We start from the raw sequence: 16,273 nt of genomic DNA, 5'->3' as shown, positions 1-16,273 counted from the left end.
AATTGTCAGCCCTGATCCGTTCTATCTATTACTGGTCAACGTTCTTGGTTGGTTAAAAAAGTCACAAACAAACCACAGTTTTTTTTTTTTTTTTCTTAAACCTATTTTATCATAAACTATTATTTAAATATATTTTCCTAAACAATAAACAATTCCCTGTTATTTAAGTATATTTTCCTAACCAATAGGAATTTACTAAAACAATCCCCTAAACAATTTACTAAAACAATTCCCTGTTATTTAAATATATTTTCCTAACCAATAAAGAATTTACTAAAACAATCCCCTGTTCAAATCACTGTGTCACACGGGATCTACCTTGATTGGAGAGAGGAATAAAACATTATTTATGAAGATAATAAAACATTATTTATGAAGGTGTGAAAATTTCTACCTAGCATATACGTTGAGACGACCATAAGTAACGAGTCTGCTAATGATAAATTTTGACAGTTACATATCTACTAGTATTAGGCTTGGGCTATTACAAGCTAGTATGTCAAAGAACATCTACATAGATTATATACCACCGATTCATAACATAACATAGAAGTTGAATCATAAAGCAGGAATTATTAGCTTCATAATTAATATCGGCTCTTTCCTTTTTTATTAAAAAAAATTCCCTTTAATATTTTGATTAAAAAAATATATGTTAATTACCGTTGTGTATACTCGCTTTTGTCATAGTATTATCGGCGTCAATAGCAAGCAAGTAAAATGACTGTTTTATCCTTGCTAGACATAATAAGGTGCAGGCAAACAAATAAATTGAATGTTGACATAAACACAGTTTAAGGAAAGGACAGACTTTGGTACTTTCATAGGAACCATGTTCTTTGTGGTTTATGATTCAACATTGTTCACTTATACTTTTTGAAGCATGCACTTAAGCCACACTCTAACGAACACTTCACCAAACCAGTTATTACTACAATTAATGTGATTATTCAAATAACCATATAGTATCCTAACATATACAATTTATAATACTATGTATTAAGCGACATCAATAAATTGTAATCATAGGTTTCGTGGAAATGTGTCCTTTAGACTGCAAAAGCATCTCCAACCTGCAGTCAGTCGAAAGGGAGAGCTTCAGTTCATCGCAGCAGTAAAATAAATAGGTTCCTAAAATCCTACTGCAGTACACAGATTTTAGCACTAGGCAACCCATCTAGTTGAAATCCTAGTAGAAGAAAAGAAACAAAAAAATGCTTCTAGTGATTAAATCGACAATTTCGTTGTCCAGGTTAAAGCTTACCCGCGATAAGACGGCGTCTCTAGTATGTAATCGTGGTTTCGTCGTGGTCGTTAGCAGTTCAAGTTTGAAAATGATCAATTATGTGATCTATGACATCTGCACCTTCTATATGCCCGATGTGATCTTTCACCTGTTGATGGTATGAAGTAAGATAAACATTTAGAAAATAAGAAATTGCATACTTGTAAAGGCAGCAGAACGGGGTTAAGATATTAGAGCAGCAATGGACTAATCACCTGTCTAACCAAGCATGTCCAGTTAGAAACAATTTAGAATGACTGACCAGTGGTACCAAACGGTAATCTAATGGAGAAAAACTATGTTTGAAACTTTGAACTGCTTTTTCTTTATACTAGCTGTTCAATTTATTATTTAGTCTCTCAATTGCCGCTCAGTCAGAATAGACAGTGAACGCCCTGTCTGATATAAATCTTGTTTTTTGCTTTCTTTTCTTGAAACTTTAAGCTTATAATAGATGTGACCATACCCATGTTTTCTTTGCTTAGATATCACTTTTTAAGAACACTTTTAAAATCTTAGTCAAAGTATAAAACAGAAAATTGGGTTTATGAAAACTTTTATTTTTTCTAATTTTGTTATGGTTTAGAAAACGATTTCGCAAAGTAGATTACAAACGAAGAAAAATGTTGGAAATTAGCATGATATTTAACAATAGAAAAATAAAACGAAAATGTTATTGAACAGCCCGAAACCTTTACTGGAAACAAGGAAAAGGATCTGAAATCAGAAATGACAGACAACTCTAGTTATGTCTGCACTAAGTATAACACAGTCTGCGGTTGCAAAATTTGAGAGTACAAAATGTATTTATCAGAAAAGTATTTCGAAGCTTTCCTAGGTATTTCAAGGAAAAATGATAAGTAAAAGGGTGAAAATCAAGTGAAAAAGGAAATCAGACAGCAACGAAATAGAGATATGCCATTACGGCCGACAAAGATCAGCCATAAGGTAAAGAATGGAGGCTGCGTTAGCTGTTGTGGTGTAATAAGATTGACCATCAGAATTCAGAAGATATTGAATGAATTATGACATCCAGGGTTGGAAATGCAGGAAGAAGTGTAAGAGAGAGACAGTGAGAGCTACCTGAATAATGCTGTGAGCTGCAAGCCTCTGTCTAGATTTATGAAAGCTAACATCTACTTTTTCCCATGACAGACGAGATAGACCCGTCACCAATTCCTCTAACCGACCAAATCCATGAACAAGCAAAGGACGTTAGACAACTATGCTTCCGAAATTTAGCTGTCAACATTGGCCTACTATTTGAATTGCATGTAACTTAGACAACAGAGAGAAAGTGCAAACCTTCCAGCCTTTCAGGATAGCTAACTTCTGTTGAGGTTGGTTCGATCTTCTCAGCATCGGTACCCTTGCAGTGTTCTTCATAAACAACATGAGGATACTTTTCGTTGACCGCATCTTCCCACTAATAATCCAATAGGAGTGAGTGGTTAATGATCATGATTGTCAAATTTATCAACTGGTTACCATGTATCCAGTGGTTAATCTACTACAAGAAAAAGTGGGGAAAAAGTACCTTTGGCAACTCATCAATACGTCTAATTGATGATGTTCTCCAACCAACAAAATCTTCACAATATCTTGTAAAGGAGAACAATAATGAATATTTTGAAAATCAACCAATAACATTAAAAAAAATTTATATTGGCTAGATAGACAGCAAAAAAAGGATACGGTCGTAGTCAACATTAGAATAGACGACCCTACGTTTGAATGACTTCAACGCAGACCTGCATTAATAAAATTTTCGCCATTCTATCAAGGAACTCCAAGTACTTTACCACTCAAAATATCATATTGAATGTCAAAATGTTGATAATTACATGAAGTAGTATTCGCCTTGGTCTTCTATCATGCGTTGAACCAGTGGAGGCTTTCCTCCATCATCATCAGTCATAAAAAGGTGTTCGCCCGTTCTTCTAAGTATCCAATGGATAATCAAGCTTGCGAGTTTCTCAATAGCAGTTAGACCAAAAAGAAACGGTACCTGGTAAGAAAGACCAAGATTAACAAGAGTACAAGACCATAATTGACATGAAAAGTTGTCCCATGAATAAAGGATGAAAATATTAAAGTTGACTGAAATGTCAAAAGTATCTGATGAGAATCTCATTAAAACGTCAATATAGATAGATAGTGAGAAAAGTTTTTACTTTATTTTTTTACATAAGAAACAAATTTTATTGATTTTCAAAGTTCAGATGTCTGAAATGTCTCACAACGCTTTGCAATTAACACTATTTACATAGTGATTACGGGAAGGTAATAGATAAATTTCCAATAGGGGTTCACCTACTGCGAAAGTTCGATAATTTCATCAATTATGGAAATAAGTATTTTTATTGCTAATAAAGATGACGAGAAGATGGATGAAAACATAAAGGAAATTGAGAAAATCAGAGAACGGTTATTGTAGAACACCAAGGGGGATCATCACTACAACGGTGCACTGCTGACTAAAAAAAATAGACAGCCTAAGACCCAACAAGACGGAAAATTATTCAATGTCTGCACGCCTTAAATAACATCTCCAAGAAGACCGCACTATTTAGAGATAGGTATGAATTGTGCATACCATCACTGGTATTTAATATATACATAAAAGAAAGAAAGCTTTTTACTTGCGAGAATAGTTATGATTATATTCCGAAGGCAACCAGCAGAAATCAGACCATGGTTTGATTTGTTGGGTCATACCAGTCCACGATTATGGCTATGTTAACTCCCTATAACAGAGTATTTCTAAGAATTTGCACCAGTTTGCATTCTGGATCTTAAAGTCTTTTACTTATCCAGACGATGCCGACAGCCAGACTGATCAAGCTTCATAAAAAATACAAAGCTAACCACCAAGGCACTTGAAACCTAATTCGTTGATACCAAATCCAAAAAGCAATGCACAACTTACCGTTGCATGTTTAAAGATAAAATAATCTCAGATGCAAGAGCAGGAAAAAATTATCTAGATACCTGCTTATTACCCCTTGAACCTAGGTGCGGTGTGGCAACAGTAACGAAGTTCACAGGCTCCAAACCACCTATTGCACCAGATGGCTCTTGTGGTTGTCCATTTGTAGATGCATCCTCTAATTTCTCTGTCTCAGGCGGGCTGTATAGTTTTCCAATGGCATACCTTGCTACTAACCCCCCCACAGAATGTGCAACAAAGGAGATCTTCTGTAGGTTGGGCTTTCTCTGAATCACTTGAAGAACCTGGAATGTTCATAAACAATCATCAGATTTGGGTATAAATGAAATAGAACGAGACTACGCAATCAATTTTGTTGAATGCTAATCGGATGAAATGTCGAGCCTAAGACCTGACCTCTTCAGCCAACCGATCGCCCATCACATCAACGCCGTCTAGCGTCAATTTAGACACGTTTCGTTCACTACCTAAAAAATAAAATGCTTGAAACTGAGAAGATGAGCAAGACAAAGAAATGAATGAAAAAAAATATTTATCATCCGGTAGTTAAGACTTGAGAGGATGTAAATGTTTTTTTTTTTTTTTTTTTTTACAGATGAGAAACAGTTTTATTGATGAATGAAACAAGGGAACCAAAATAAAGAGTAAGAATAATAATAGTAACAAGATCGCATGGTTGGGTTCTAAAAGTCCATGGTCATTTAGATAGAAATTTAAGTGATTCTAAAGCATCTCTTAGTCTAAATCAACCCAGCTCATATACGCCTCTGCATTCAATAAAGCGTCAGTTACCACAACATGAGATACGGAAGTGATACTTGATCCTACTTACAATGAACAAAAACCTTGTCAGGAAGTCTTTTAACAAATTGCTCTGCTGCGTACCGCCAATCAGTGGAACTGCACAGACAAGTTCATAACAATTTGAATAATCAAATGACAGAAATTATGTTCCGGTTGTTTGTGACTCAAAACAGAGGACTAAAAACAGCCATCGCCGGAATGGCTGACCAGTCCAATTCAAGCAATGGTAAGTAGATATTTCATTTCAGGAAGCCAAATCATCACCCACTAGAACAGCTCAAAGTTTACCAAAGGTTCCCTCAATCGTAACTACACCGGAATACTCTAGGCACTACATTCACAAGAAATCAACCAGATAAATCTTGGAAATGGAAGCATAGCTTCAAAAGTACATGCAGAACCTGATCCAATTACAAACAATTCTATCCCGGAACATATATTAGCAAACTAGAAAATCAACAAACGAATTATCAGCCCTAATTCAACAGCAGCCCGATACATCGTGGAAGACTCTTAAATTTGAAGAAATAAAACAATATAATCAAACGCTCATATGAATACAAAGTTACAACTAGCAATAAAGAAGGGGAAAATCCTCTTAGGAATATTAAAGAGTGATTAACATCTTCCGCATAGTGAAACTCGGCAATTTGAGAAAACACTACAACGGAACAAAAGATTGATCAGAAAACTCGTACCTCCCCATTATGCCATTGACCATGACAACGAGATGATCGGCGGAGAGAGAATCGCTCTCCTTAGAGCTCCAAACATCTTGGCCTCCATTCACCGACTCTGAGGAGCACACGCCGTTGTCACAAACGCCGTTTTCCATAGAAATTCAGCTAGCAATCGGCGTCACAATCAGTTCAAAATCGTAGGAAAACACAAGATCAGGAGAGAAGATGGCGCGAATTCGAGGGAAATTTATGCAGAAGGAGCGAGAAAGTGAAGGGAGAAGGGAAGAGAGGTAAATAGTTGGTTGAGACTGTGGCGAGATGAGACGGAGAAGGAAGATAAATCTTGAAAACGATGAAACTAATTGGAAAAGAAGACAAAGTAGTTGCTGACAGGTTTATTGTTTCCGTGCTTCTATTATCCCATACGGTTCCAATTATTTATTGGGTTTCCCATTAAATAATTTTTGTTTTTTTAGCGTGTAAATAAATATAATTACGAAATTTAGTGTGTTTTCTAAGGTACTCAATATTAATATGCAAATCTTAATACAATTTCTCTTCTAAACCCCATAAATATAAATTAATTTTAAAAATTATCTTCTAGAAATCATTTCCTAATTATTGGATAAGATTTTTTCTTTTTTCCATTTCATAAAAATTAAATTAATTTATATAAAAAATTGTAATCGATGTTCCACGTGAACATAATTCAATAAATATATTAAAAATTTTGGATTATATTTATGTTTTTTTATATTATATATAGTTAGTATATGACTTTAAACGTATTATGTTGTCAAGTATAGGTATTTTTTTTATTAGATTCTAATTCACTGGGATCGATGAGGCTCAAACCCACAACTTCCGTCTTGACAAGGCGGTTCTCTGACCGATTGAGAACTCCAGAATCTCGTACTCTATTACATGACCTTACTACATTCCTTCTAGTTGTAGTAGTTGGGATCGGCTTCACTTGAAAGCGGGTGTACAAAATGGTCTCTTAGCTACGTATAACACTTTGAATAGGCGGAAATCTATGTTTATCCTCAACTTCCTTTCGATCCACATTAGCAAAGTTGATTGAATCACGCCAAATAAAAAGACGGATTTAATTTTTAAAATAAAAAAAAAATAAATTACGAAATATCGAATTATATCAATTTTATTTTCTATCCTAAAATAAAAATAGGAATGAGAATGTGTAAAAGATAAATATTGTTATTATTTATATATTTTTTGGTGTGTGCGATGAGATAAAATTCTCAATACACCAACAAAACTGGCCATGTTTTCAATTATATATTTATATATTAAATTTTCACGCACCTCATGGGCATTGACCAACTAAAATCAAATCTCCTCACCAAGAAGAGAAACTAATTTGTTCAATATTAAATGGCATTAATGTCAAATAAATAGTTTGTAATTAATAAACTCATAGAAGCAACCAGGCAAACACGAATAAATAAATAAATAATATATATATATATAGTCCCTATCTTCTATTTCAGTTTCATTCTAATTTCAAATTTATTCTTTTACCAAAGAAATTTTGCATTTTCTCAATATATATACATATATATTTTTTAAAACATTTTAAACTAATTTTTACCAGATAATTTATATTTTTTCATATAATTTTTATTAAAAAAATGCAAAATATGCGGCAAAAATATAACTAAAGGTTTAATCTAATTTTTAAAAATTTAAATTTTAATATTACAATATAGTATTTCGTATTTAAAAAATATTTATATAAATAAGATGTAGATTTGGGTGGGTCAAGAGCAACGCTGAGGTATTTGTCTTTAGTCTCTTTCTGCTCCCTCTTTCATTCTCCAGCAAAAATATAATTCTTTTGAAGTGGATTCATAACCTCTTTACAGGTTAAATGAACATCTCTACTCACAACAGAGACATACACATAAATAATATTAAAATACCATTTATTTATTGGTTGGGAATTTTAAACTTGTGGTCAACATTATTAGATAAAATGAAAAAAAATAATAATAATAATAATAATTGTAGTTGGTTTTCTTCGTTCTTTCTTCGAAGCAACCCTAAGTTGGAGTCCGCAAGCATTAAAATTGTGCAAGGCAGCACAAACTTCTAGCAATTATTCTATCCTCTCTTTTCGTAATGATCTAGAAAGTTTCAGCATTTCAATAAGTTCATCTTCCATGGATGATTCTTCATGGCTAACGAGAGGATATTTTAATGAAATTTTATCGGATAATGACAAGTTTACGAGTTTGAAGTTATCAACATTACACGAAAGAAATAAAACGTGAATCATAGGAGAAATAAGTATTTAGAATCTTGAAACTTTGGAATGGTCTCCATAAAAATCAATCTCAGTTTGGTGTGATTTCGTGGTAGGGATGGTTCGTAATTTATTTTAATAAATAAACTTTTAGTTGGAGTTTTTGTACTGAGATCTAATTGAGAAACCTTATCACGAACCTTTTCATGATAACGATTGTTTGTAAATTGTTTGCACGTGAAATCTCTTGCATGATCAAATGTTGAAACAAATTATCATTTTTTCTACGCATTTTTCTTGCATGAAAGTGATGTATGTCCATAAGCTCTAAGTATACGGAAGCGACGTGCATATAGCCAGTGTGTATGAGAGTAATGCATACCCAAAGGGATTTAAGATGTATGAAAGTAACGTGTGGCTACAACCGGTGTACATAAAACTGATACACACAAACCCGTGTGCATGAAAATGATCGCATTAGAGAGAGAGAGAGAATTGGAAACTAAAAAGACTAAGTAGTGATTTTGGTCGGTCCAAATTAAAAATAGTTGAGCTGTTACACATATCCAACTTCGTTGTGAGTTTGAATTTTTCTGACTACTAAAATCCAGATATTAGATTATTTGGGCTTTCCCTTCCAGGACTACTACGAGAGATTTCCACACCCGTGTAAAGGAATGTTTAGTTTCCCTCTTCAACCAACGTGGGATCTCATAATCCACCATTTTGGGGCCCAACGTCCTCGTTAGTATAACGTTTTGTGTTTGACTCTGACACCATTTGTAACAAATTGTATAAGAGTTAGTAATCGAATGGTATAAGACACTGGTTAAAGTAGGGCTAGACTCTCTTCACAGTAGATACATTTTAAAACGTCGAGCGGAAGCTAAAAAAAAAACGAACGAAAATAATATAAATTAGTACTGTGCTTAGTGTTAATACCTAACGTGGACACTGTTTTATGACTTTACGCTTATAATGGAATTTAAGACAATAATATAATTGGGGTGTAATTTTCTGATTCAGGGGTTAAAAATTATTGTTATTTATCTTGGTTAATTTATTTTACTGTGGGTAACAATAAGTATAGGGTTAAACAATGGAAACTGAAAAATTATTTCGCGGAACGCACAGCTTCATCGCCTTCCGTCTAACGCAGGAAGGAAGGCGACTATGAACGAACTCGAAGGATTTTTATGCCGCTTTTAGCTTTCTCTCGCATTTCGTTTTCGTGCCATCATCCATGCCGTCGAGAACGCATTATCGATCTCAGCCCGAGCATTTAACTGATTCCGCAGATTTCTGTATCTATTTTTGATTGCTGGTTCACTCTTGATCGGCTCTCACTCGAGCTCTCCTCCCAGGTATAAGCTTGCAAGTCAATGGTTAATCGTACGTATGTTTGTGTTGTTTTTTGAGCTCTGCAATGTTTTTGCGATGCTTTCTGTTGCTATCTGTTGAAAATTTGTTAATTCGAGGGTTAGGAAGCGAAGGGGATGGGATAACGGGGGTAGACGAAGGGCTAGGGGGTTTTGTGGTGTTTGGGGCTTTCGAGGCTGTGTGAAGGTCGTGGGTTTTGGAATGGATGTGTGAGGTTGAGGGCCGAGGGGTTTGTTGTTTGAATTACATGAATTGCTTGTTTAGGCGTGCTAATCCGGGTTACCCTTATGCAATATGCAATGCGGGTGGTACAAAGGATTCATCCTTATCCCCATGGACACTACGTTTGTGGATCGTGTAGCTCTGGATCTTATGGATTGAATCGAGTGTTGGTTTTTGTTGAAGTCTTATGGATTCACTAGCATAAAACACATCGAACCAATTGTCTTACAAATCGAAATAACTCGTTAGATGAACTACGAGTTACCCTTTTGCCGTTGTTCTTGTTCTCATTCCATTTTTTTTTTTTTTTTTTTTTTTTACTTTACAAGTGTATTTAGGACTATGAAGCGCACTAGTGTTTTGGGCAAAAAAAGTTGTGGTTTTCGACTAATCGAAACTCACTGTATATAAAATGTACATATATATTAGAAGGCATTATGATTTACGAGATAAAGACAACAAATAATTAACTAAAGACAACCAAAGTTCAAGTACAAATAGGCTATAAAATCTTTATCTCTATTTCTTCCATTATTGGATTTACAGGCCACCTTATTATCCTCCTCAGTTCAGTCTTATTTCCATGTTACTCCTAATTTTATTCCACGATCCACATCTAATAGAGAGAAAGAATGTCTTCTTTTTAAGGTTGAACAAATAGAACTTTGAGCTTTTGTCTAAGTTTTTTCTTCTTCTTTGTTTAATTTTACTGTTTATTTAAAAAAACTTATCACACTTAAGCGAGAAGTGCGTATTCAGCACAAGCCTTTTGAGGCTTTTTAAAACAATGCACAAGTTTTTTCTATCAAATGCGTCTCAATACTTTCCTCATTGGAGTATTCCTCGACCCTCTATACTTTTTGTGCAAAGCCTTTTGGTTGTCTGAAAAACTTCTCTGGATGAGCAAGTCTTTGTGCGTGTTTCTTCTGCATGGGAGTATACCTGAAGGCATGTTATCAATTTCCTCATAAAAAAAGAAGTGCACACTCCTTTAACTCTACAAGTCAAGTAGACCATAAAGAAGCTAAAATGTAACTTTCAATCAAATCATTGCGCTGTCTTCCTTTCTTTATACATCTGTAATGCCTTCCCCCCCCCTATTAATTCCTGTTGTGATGCCTCAGTTTATTTTTCTTCTATAACTTCAACTGATTTATTATGCATATTATAAGTTTTATTAGTTGTTTCTTATAAACAATATCTATATCTTTTGGATCTTTTATTCCATATGTATAAAATTGTGTTCATTTTATTTTTGGGCCGGGTAGGGAGATATTTGAAGAAGGAATTTTATATTCACAAATCATTTCTGTTTTAAATCTAATTTTATCTCCATGTTTCTATGCAGATGGCTTGTAATCCTAACAACTAGTTTTGAAGTGGTTATTAAGGTGTTTACAATCAATGGATTCACCTGAATCCAGCAGGATTAATGTGAAGAGAGATTTAGAAGATGGTTCGGGTGTGAAGAATGATGGGGCAGGAGATGATGAAGGGTGGGATGGCTGTGATAAGAGAAAACATAGGTCAAGTAGGTCAAGAAAGTCGGGCAATGGAGAAGATGCCGACGGATTAGACAGTAGTGGAAGAAAAAAAGCATATGGGGATAGAAATGACAGTCGAAAAAGGTCAGGCGGTTCTAATAGAGGAGATAGTGAAGAAGATGAGTATGATTCAAGGAAAGAGTCACGTTCAAAGCAGACAAAAAAGAAACAAGAGGAGAGCACCTTGGAAAAACTTAGTAGTTGGTACCAAGATGGAGAATTGGATAATAGGAAAGATGCTGGGGATAAGTTAGGAAGTAGAGGTCTTGGTAAAGGAGATGAAAATGAAAAAAGAAAAATGACTTCAAAGTTTTCCGAGCATGAAAGTTCTCAGAGTAGAGGCAAAAACAAAGAAGAAAGATCTCATGATGGAGATTCTGAAAAGACACTAGATCGAGATTCCAAATACTCAGAAAAGAGACATAGTAGCCGAGAGAAAGGTCATGGATCTTCCGAGCAGGCAAGGAGATCTAGGAGAAGATGGGATGAACCAGATGCTGACAACAAAATTGAAGAAAGTTATTCTGAAAAAGTCGAGGGAAGAAGTTGCAAGGCTTCTGATTTGAAGTATGAGAGTCTAAGGGAGAAAAGTGTTCCATCAATAAATGAAGCCAGTGAGAGTAAGGGTCAGGGATTAGATTCATTCAATGACAAGAGTACAAAGTCTAACTACAGGGAGGATAAAAAACTTGATGCAGATAGAGGGAAGAGCAGAGGCAGGACAGAAGTGCAAGAAGAAGGTAGTAGGGCAAGTTCAGTTTCTCGTGAAGATAAATCAAGCCGAGACAAAACTGAGAAATATAGGCAGCAAAAAATTTCTACTAGTAGAGATGCTGCAAATGGTCGAGAGAAAGCACTCAGTTGTGATGATGATGGACGGACGTGGACCAGAGATAAAGGTGCAAGAGAAGTTGGAAATGTCGACAAGGCCAAAAGTCCTGACAGGCTGGAGAGGCATCAAGAATCAAACTACACAGATGTGGAGTATGAAAGAAGTTTTAACCACAAGCGGAAGGAACTAGAAAAAGAGGGTTACAGGGATGAAAGGCCAAAAGGCAGAGATGATAGTTGGAGTGATCGAAACAGAGATTGGGAAGGTAATGCTGACAATTGGAAAAAACGGCAACATGGAAACCAAGACAGTGATACAAAATCTGGGGATTATATGTACGATCATGGTAGGGAGTGGGAGCTTCCTAGACATGGCCGTGAGCGGAATGATAGTGAAAGGCCTCATGGTAGGTCTAGTAATCGTAAAGATGGGAATAGGGGTGAAGCAGTGAAGACATCATCAAACTTTGGCATTTTGAACGAGAATTATGATGTGATAGAGATCCAAACCAAACCTCTGGATTATGGAAGGGTGGAGTCTGGAAACTTTGCTAGGAGAACTGAAGCTTCCCAGCAATCTGATGGCAAGTTCGCACCAAGTGATGGTGAGTGGATGCATCAGCAGGAAGGAAGGGCAAGGAGGACTGATAACTATGTTCCAGGGCAATCTGATGGAGATTTGAAGGAGAGATATGCGGATGAAGGGGGGGCAGATCAGAATCCATGGAGGGATGACTTTGATTTCCATGGTGAGAAGGGAAGAGGCCAGAAAGGCGTAAATTCAGGTCGCATTGCTGGTGGTCAAAGTTCTAGCAGTGGTTCACAGCAACTCTATGGCAATCAAGAGCCAGGGTCCTTCAACCGAGCTGGTCAGCAAGGAATGAAAGGGAATAGAGTAGGGAGAGGGGGCAGGGGAAGACCTGCTGGGAGAGAGAGTCAGCAGGGTGGAATTCCATTGCCAATGATGGGATCTCCTTTTGGACCTCTAGGAATTCCTCCACCCGGACCAATGCAGCCACTTACTCCTGGCATGTCACCTGGTCCAGGCCCACCAGTGTCTCCAGGTGTCTTTATCCCACCATTCTCCCCACCAGTTTGGCCTGGTGGTCGTGGTATTGATATGAATATGCTAGCTGTTCCACCAGGACCATCCGGACCTAGATTTCCTCCAAATATTGGGACACCACCTAATGCTGCCATGTATTTTAATCAATCAGGCTCTGGGAGAGGTGTTTCTTCCGGTGTAGCTGGGCCTGGTTTTAATGCTTCTGGACCAGTGGGGCGGGGTGCTCAACCTGATAAAAACCCTAGTGGTTGGGCTGCCCAGAAAGGTATTGGTCCTCCTGGCAAGGCGCCTTCAAGAGGAGAGCAGAATGATTACTCTCAAAATTTTGTTGACACGGGAATGCGACCACAGAATTTCATCCGGGAGCTTGAGCTCACAAATGTAGTGGAGGACTATCCCAAACTTAGAGAACTCATACAGAAAAAGGACGAAATTGTAGCCAATTCTGCCTCTCATCCTATGTATTACAAGTGTGATCTGAGAGACTTTGAACTTTCACCAGAATTCTTTGGAACCAAGTTTGATGTCATTCTCATTGATCCCCCATGGGAAGAATATGTTCATCGGGCTCCTGGTGTTGCTGATCACATGGAATATTGGACTTTTGAAGAAATTATGAATCTTAAAATTGAGGTAATTCTTATGTTAGAGATTTTACCAATAAAGCCTTCAGCATTAAAATAAGTTGGGACTGGAAACAATTTAGTCAGTTGACTTTTTCTTCAACTACATCACCATCATTTCCCTTTTTGTACAGTTTCTTTCTGTCAGTATCAAATCTTCCCATTTTTTTTTTTTTTTTTTTTTTGCAGGCAATAGCTGATACACCTTCTTTCATATTCCTATGGGTTGGCGATGGTGTTGGCCTTGAGCAGGGCCGTCAATGTCTTAAGAAGGTAAAAATGATTATGCCTCCTTATTAGAGAATATGAGTAGCACTTTACCAATGCTTAGGTTGTGGTATACATGCCTACTAAATTGTTTTCACCTATTTAAAAAATTTCCATTGAATGATTCATTTTGGTGGGGTGCTTAGTGGGGATTTCGACGCTGTGAGGATATTTGTTGGGTGAAGACGAACAAAAATAATGCAACTCCAGGTTTACGGCATGACTCCCACACTCTTTTCCAGCACTCCAAGGTCAGTCTAATTTTCCGTTAAAAATTTCTGAGCAACCTTATTTAGATTTTGAGTCTTCTGCTGCACTGTTATGAGATCTATCCTTTTCACTTACGAGCGTTTTTCTGCTGTCTCAATGAAGGAGCATTGTCTCATGGGCATTAAAGGAACTGTACGTCGCAGTACTGATGGACATATTATCCACGCAAACATTGATACTGACGTAATTATTGCCGAGGAACCTCCTTATGGTCAGCATCGTCTTTAGCTTCCATGCCCTTGCCTGTGTTTGCATATCTTTTGATATTTTTAGTATATATTTTCTTGGTGTGTATGCATTGAAGTCATTTTCGGTAACAAATATTGTAAACTCCGCAGAGTCCGAACTTATGCCGACTGGTTTTTCTACTTCTTTCTAGCATTGATGTTTATCATGAATGGATTAATGGACAGTGACCGGAGTTTATGCTTAAAATATATCTCAGGTTCAACCCAGAAGCCCGAAGATATGTACCGGATAATTGAGCATTTTGCCCTTGGCCGCAGGAGGCTAGAGCTCTTTGGTGAGGACCATAATATTCGAGCGGGGTGGCTCACTGTCGGTAAGGAGCTGTCGTCATCAAACTTTCTTTCTGAGGTATGACAAGAGGAAACTAAAATTTTCTGCGTACACAAAGCATCGCGGCATTTGTTTTGCTTATTGTTGACCTCTGAAAATTGTATTCACGAACATATGAAATCTGACCTTTGCATGGAAAAGATAAATGTGATCTTCTTGTCAATAGGGAGAGACTAAACTACACATTTTCTGACTGGATTTGAACTTTTCTCGAACAACATTAGTAGCTCGTACAAAAATTAAGTGAAAGATTAAGAAAATGCCTTACTTGCCTCGTATATTTTTGTTGCTGTCACTTCCTCATTTTGTTGGCTGCTACCATCAGTTATTATTATTATTCATCTCTGAACTTGAATGTCACATGGTTCATATTCAGGCATATATCAAGAACTTTGCTGACAAAGATGGAAAAGTTTGGCAAGGTGGGGGAGGCCGAAATCCACCCCCAGAAGCATCTCATCTTGTTATGACGACCCCAGATATAGAGTTGCTTAGGCCAAAATCACCGATGAAAAACCAGCAACAAATGCAGCAGCAACAATCAGCAGCAGCTTTAACTGTAGCCAACTCGACTAACCGGAGACCACTGGGGAACTCGCCGCAGAATCCGACCGGTTTAGATGTTTCAAATCCCAACCCTATTACACTGCCCCCTTGGGGTTCACAAATGGAGGGTTTTAAAGGACGAGAAGGCAACAATATTCCTCTAGGCGATAAAGCTTTTGATATGTATAGGTTGGGCGAGCAGGCAAGCGGAGAGTATGTTGATTTTGAACCTCATAGACAGATAAATATGTTGTAATATATATTGTTCCTTCATAACTTTTCCTCATAAAAGAAAAGGTAGAAACGTTTTTATGGCGTTGCCATTTCCATCACTTGACCTGTAGCTGTTATATTACTTAATTTTGTTATTGATTCATTGCTTTAAAGAAGGTTGAAAGAAAGTGAAATTCAATCTTGTTATTGAAGGTTCTACTCTTGCTGTCTCAACTATCTTATGAACTTAAAAAAACCATTTTAATTCATGATGGAAGTTTTGAGATGTCAATTTGAGTCCTGAAAAAATAACAATTGTTAATTTGGTCCACGTTATTATTTTTATTTTCAAACCTATTATAACTCCGAAGCTTGCTCCATTCCTAGTAGATATTGTTTTTTTTTTTTCGGGCTTCTCCTTTCCTGTTTTGGCTTTCCAATTTTCAAAAGACTGGGATCTCACATATATTCTCTTCCAAAACTCTTTTATCTAATATATATCTTTATGCATTTTCACGAATAGTTATTTTAAAAATTAAGCGAGACTAAATAGATATTTTAAAAATTAAGGGGTAAAATATAATAATTCTAAAAATTGAGACAATAAAAGCCACGAAAAGCTTGAGAAATCTTGGAGAAAGGAGAAAAATAAAAAAGCTTGAGAGAGAATATACAAATTTTTTGAAAACCTCAAAGAAGAAAGAAGGGAAATAAATAAATAAAGAAAGAAAAAATATAGCTGTTTTT

At 36.3% G+C, this 16,273-nt stretch overlaps 2 protein-coding genes across 2 annotated transcripts; one reads left to right on the top strand and one right to left on the bottom strand.

The window, feature by feature from the left end:
• Positions 1-793: 793 nt before the first annotated feature.
• On the bottom strand, positions 794-6,116 carry LOC111776656 (lipid droplet phospholipase 1). Its single transcript, XM_023656002.2, has 11 exons — positions 5,738-6,116; positions 5,068-5,135; positions 4,632-4,702; positions 4,277-4,519; positions 3,130-3,293; positions 2,981-3,036; positions 2,823-2,875; positions 2,591-2,711; positions 2,369-2,466; positions 1,265-1,394; positions 794-1,073 (listed from the first exon to the last, which is right to left on the bottom strand). Exons 1-10 carry the CDS (start codon positions 5,872-5,874, stop codon positions 1,323-1,325), a joined length of 1,083 nt encoding a protein of 360 aa, XP_023511770.1. The 5' UTR covers positions 5,875-6,116; the 3' UTR covers positions 794-1,073; positions 1,265-1,322.
• A 2,978-nt stretch (positions 6,117-9,094) lies between these two features.
• On the top strand, positions 9,095-15,648 carry LOC111795478 (N6-adenosine-methyltransferase non-catalytic subunit MTB). Its single transcript, XM_023677931.2, has 7 exons — positions 9,095-9,349; positions 10,936-13,661; positions 13,841-13,924; positions 14,065-14,169; positions 14,291-14,399; positions 14,634-14,785; positions 15,144-15,648. Exons 2-7 carry the CDS (start codon positions 10,992-10,994, stop codon positions 15,567-15,569), a joined length of 3,546 nt encoding a protein of 1,181 aa, XP_023533699.2. The 5' UTR covers positions 9,095-9,349; positions 10,936-10,991; the 3' UTR covers positions 15,570-15,648.
• The last annotated feature ends 625 nt before the right edge of the window (positions 15,649-16,273 follow it).

This window comes from Cucurbita pepo, chromosome 1 (genome assembly GCF_057944985.1).
Source record: "Cucurbita pepo subsp. pepo isolate OVF chromosome 1, ASM5794498v1, whole genome shotgun sequence".
Classification (NCBI taxonomy): domain Eukaryota; kingdom Viridiplantae; phylum Streptophyta; class Magnoliopsida; order Cucurbitales; family Cucurbitaceae; genus Cucurbita; species Cucurbita pepo.
Note: the sequence above shows the minus strand (reverse complement) of the source record. Positions and strands in the feature narration are given on the sequence as shown.

Coding starts and splice junctions, on each gene's coding strand:
- LOC111776656 (XM_023656002.2), bottom strand. CDS start 5,874: ATGGAAAACGGCGTTTGTGACAACGGCGTGTGCTCCTCAGAGTCGGTG. Junction 4,520..4,631: donor GCGATCGGTTGGCTGAAGAG/GTCAGGTCTTAG, acceptor TGAACATTCCAG/GTTCTTCAAGTGATTCAGAG. Junction 3,294..4,276: donor GTTCAAGGGGTAATAAGCAG/GTATCTAGATAA, acceptor CTTTCTTACCAG/GTACCGTTTCTTTTTGGTCT.
- LOC111795478 (XM_023677931.2), top strand. CDS start 10,992: ATGGATTCACCTGAATCCAGCAGGATTAATGTGAAGAGAGATTTAGAA. Junction 13,662..13,840: donor TTATGAATCTTAAAATTGAG/GTAATTCTTATG, acceptor TTTTTTTTGCAG/GCAATAGCTGATACACCTTC. Junction 14,170..14,290: donor CTCTTTTCCAGCACTCCAAG/GTCAGTCTAATT, acceptor GTCTCAATGAAG/GAGCATTGTCTCATGGGCAT.